This window comes from Botryllus schlosseri, chromosome 4 (genome assembly GCF_051294905.1).
Source record: "Botryllus schlosseri isolate E-star chromosome 4, Bs_hap1, whole genome shotgun sequence".
Classification (NCBI taxonomy): domain Eukaryota; kingdom Metazoa; phylum Chordata; class Ascidiacea; order Stolidobranchia; family Styelidae; genus Botryllus; species Botryllus schlosseri.
In genome coordinates this window covers 15,995,274-15,998,161 of record NC_137239.1, presented here as the reverse complement: position 1 = coordinate 15,998,161, position 2,888 = coordinate 15,995,274, and the positions used below count along the sequence as shown (strand labels likewise).

Below are 2,888 nucleotides of genomic sequence, written 5' to 3'. Positions count from 1 at the left end.
ACAATACACGCCATGAATCTTTCTCAGTCGTAGACCCAAACAATCCGTGCGGTGAATCAGCGTCACTCGCAGAGTCGGACACCACGTTGCCTGTGGATGAGTCGCTCCGTATCGATTTAGAATGACTCGCGCAGTCAGATACCACCCTACCCATAGAGCCATCAGTCCGGGAGGATATAGGACCTTCAGCCACGCCAATACCGGTAATCATTATTTTGTAATATTTTGCTATGAATTGAGCTAAACTGTCTGTGTCTGCAGCTTATATCTCGGGGAGATGCCGGAGCAACCAATGCAGATCTCCATGTGGATGTTATGGTATTTATCCGCATAATTCTAGTAAGATTCTATCTTATATTTCCATCAATATTGCAGCCGTCGCGCAGTCCCAAAGACCCTGAACTCGTTGCTCCGATGCCCTTGCTGGTATTCAGCTTCAAAGTTCAGCAAGCGCTCGAATCACGTACACTCGTGCAGCTTATGTAGACCGCAATCGGCACAAAGGCTTGTCTCTATTCAAGCATCAATACGGACTCCGGCGTTCTCAGCTAACGAAGAAAGAGATTTCTTGGAACGTTCCCTACCATGGGCGACATCAGACTAGTGAGTATGCATGCAATTATGACAACTTCTTATTGCTTTGTTATAGAGGTTATGTGCCAAGGCTGTTTCTTCACTGTATGTGTATGGCAGGGTTGTAACCAAGTCACAAGACTCCGAGTCGCAAGTCAATGTCACTTTTTTAATTTTGACTCAAGTCCAGTCGAGTCATTTTCAATTGCCACCATCGAGTCAAAGTCATCAAGCAGAGGTTCGAGTCCGAGTCATGGGAATTATGACTCAAGTCCGAGTCTGAGTCATCGTGTTGACTGCTCAGTTTCCTGATAAAGTCTTGTTAAACCCACTGTTATAACTCTGTTTGGTGATATCGAATGGTTCGCATTTATGATATACTAATTTTCCTCACTTTTAATAGTATCTTGCAGTGTTGGGATGACTAGAGTCATGACTTGACTCGAGTCACTTTGCTAAAATGACTTGACTTGACTCGGCGTATCAGAAATGCGGATTGACTCGTGACTCGTGAGCAAAATTCACTAGCCAATTTCAAGTCATCAAGTAATCGGTGTCGATATTTATCACTGTATCTTGCTATGCTTGGATGGTTCGCGAAACGCCGGTGTAACCCTTGAAAGTGACCAATCATTCAATGGTCGAGCGTTTCACTTAGCCTCGATTGTTCTCTCACAAATAGATTGACCTCAAACAAAGTGATCGAAGCTTACAGCTACATTGTCCAAGTCAAGTCGATACACATATTGACTCGAGTCAAGTCGAGTCATCAGAAAATCGTGACTAGAGTCCGACTCGAATCGAGTCATTACAACCCCGTTGTATGAATATATTCATAGATCTGATCATATTCCAATCATTCTTAGACACATGCATTCTCTTACAGATAAGGGAAGATAACTGGAATTTGATCGCACCAACCACAGTTGAAGAGGTCAGAACATACTACGAAAGAATGATGCTCATATTGGATAAGATATTTGAGGTAAATGTGAACTTGCAATTCCATTCTGAATTAAATTTGATTGATAATAACCCCTCAATTATTCAATGTTTTCAGTCCAATACTGATGAAGTGAAGCTGCAACAATTACAATCACAAGTTACCGATCTAAGAATAAACTCGAAAAAGAAGACCGCAATATCTGCGTTATCAGTACAACAGGTACTTGTTTATAAGATTAATATAACTTTCAGTTTATAACGAATGTATGATTTGAAAATCATGCAGTAGCTTGATAACTATGATGACCTTAAGAAGGTTTTTATTGTGAGCATTATTGTTGTAATGTCAATGAGTTTCGTAGCACCTTCTGTTAACACAGATGATTGTGCAGACCAGGGGCGGTAAACCCATGGCCCTCGAAATGGTTTGGAGTAGTTACAATAAAAAATTTGCCTACATTTTCAGGCCCATGACATTCACATCAACAGCAAAACGTCCGAAGCTCCATATTTGGTGGTTTCAAAGCATGGAAATGTAAAGATACAGGGATGGATTCTGGCTGATGGCCAAACGAGCAAAGGCCTGGGGCGCAACAAGACGGCTACATTGCCTCTTCCACTCAAGTGCCTCACCTCAGCTCAAGACCCGCATTTTCCGTGCCACTGTCGAGCAGGCTCTTCTCTACGGAATAGAAGCACTCACGCTGACAGAAAAGCTGGCTAAGACGCTCAACGCCAACTACGATGTACTCCTCCGCTACGCACTCGTCATCCACCCCCCGGAGCACATATCCACCAATGCACTGCGCAAACTCACAAAAACGGTCCCATGCCGTTTGCTGGCTGCTGAACGACGCTTCCGCCTAATAGGTCATCTAGTGCGGCATCAATACGATCAACAAGTTGCCGCCATCATCAACCACATTCCGACGGAGCCATGGCGCAGAGGTGGCTGGAATAGAACCACATGGCGCTCGACAATAGAGAACGAGCTAGCGCAACGCGGGCTATCGCCTGAAGACGCCCACGATCGTCCACGCTGGAGGCGCTTAACAAGGGCCCAAAACTGATTATCTTTATGTTCTTTTGCCCTTTTATTTAATGGAAAGTCGATATATGTATATTGGGACCTGTCTTAGCCCAAAGAATTCCAGCTCCTGGAGTTCGTGCAGTATGTCGTTGTCGGTGACAAGAATAATCAATATGTATCCACCAAACTATCTGATTTTTTTCATAAATTCGAACAGTCTGCTGCAGCAGAAGACCTTTGTTAGCATTCCATTAGGTTTTACAATCATTCGTTGGTCCATTCGCATTTGAAGTTGGCAATTCTACTCATGTCTTGTCATATAATGTTCAAGTAATCTGAC

The 2,888-nt window shown here is 43.5% G+C and overlaps 1 protein-coding gene across 2 annotated transcripts; it reads left to right on the top strand.

The window, feature by feature from the left end:
• Nucleotides 1-260: 260 nt before the first annotated feature.
• On the top strand, nt 261-2,639 carry LOC145437119 (uncharacterized). Of its 2 annotated transcripts, none has more exons than XM_080314284.1 (5): nt 261-318; nt 376-603; nt 1,460-1,558; nt 1,634-1,738; nt 1,985-2,639. In XM_080314284.1, the coding sequence occupies exons 2-5, from the start codon at nt 586-588 to the stop codon at nt 2,240-2,242; spliced, it is 480 nt and encodes a 159-aa protein (XP_080170410.1). In that variant the 5' UTR covers nt 261-318; nt 376-585; the 3' UTR covers nt 2,243-2,639. The 2 variants fall into 2 exon arrangements, with proteins under 2 accessions (XP_080170410.1, XP_080170411.1); XM_080314285.1 differs by having other exon boundaries at nt 2,008-2,235.
• Nucleotides 2,640-2,888: the final 249 nt, after the last annotated feature.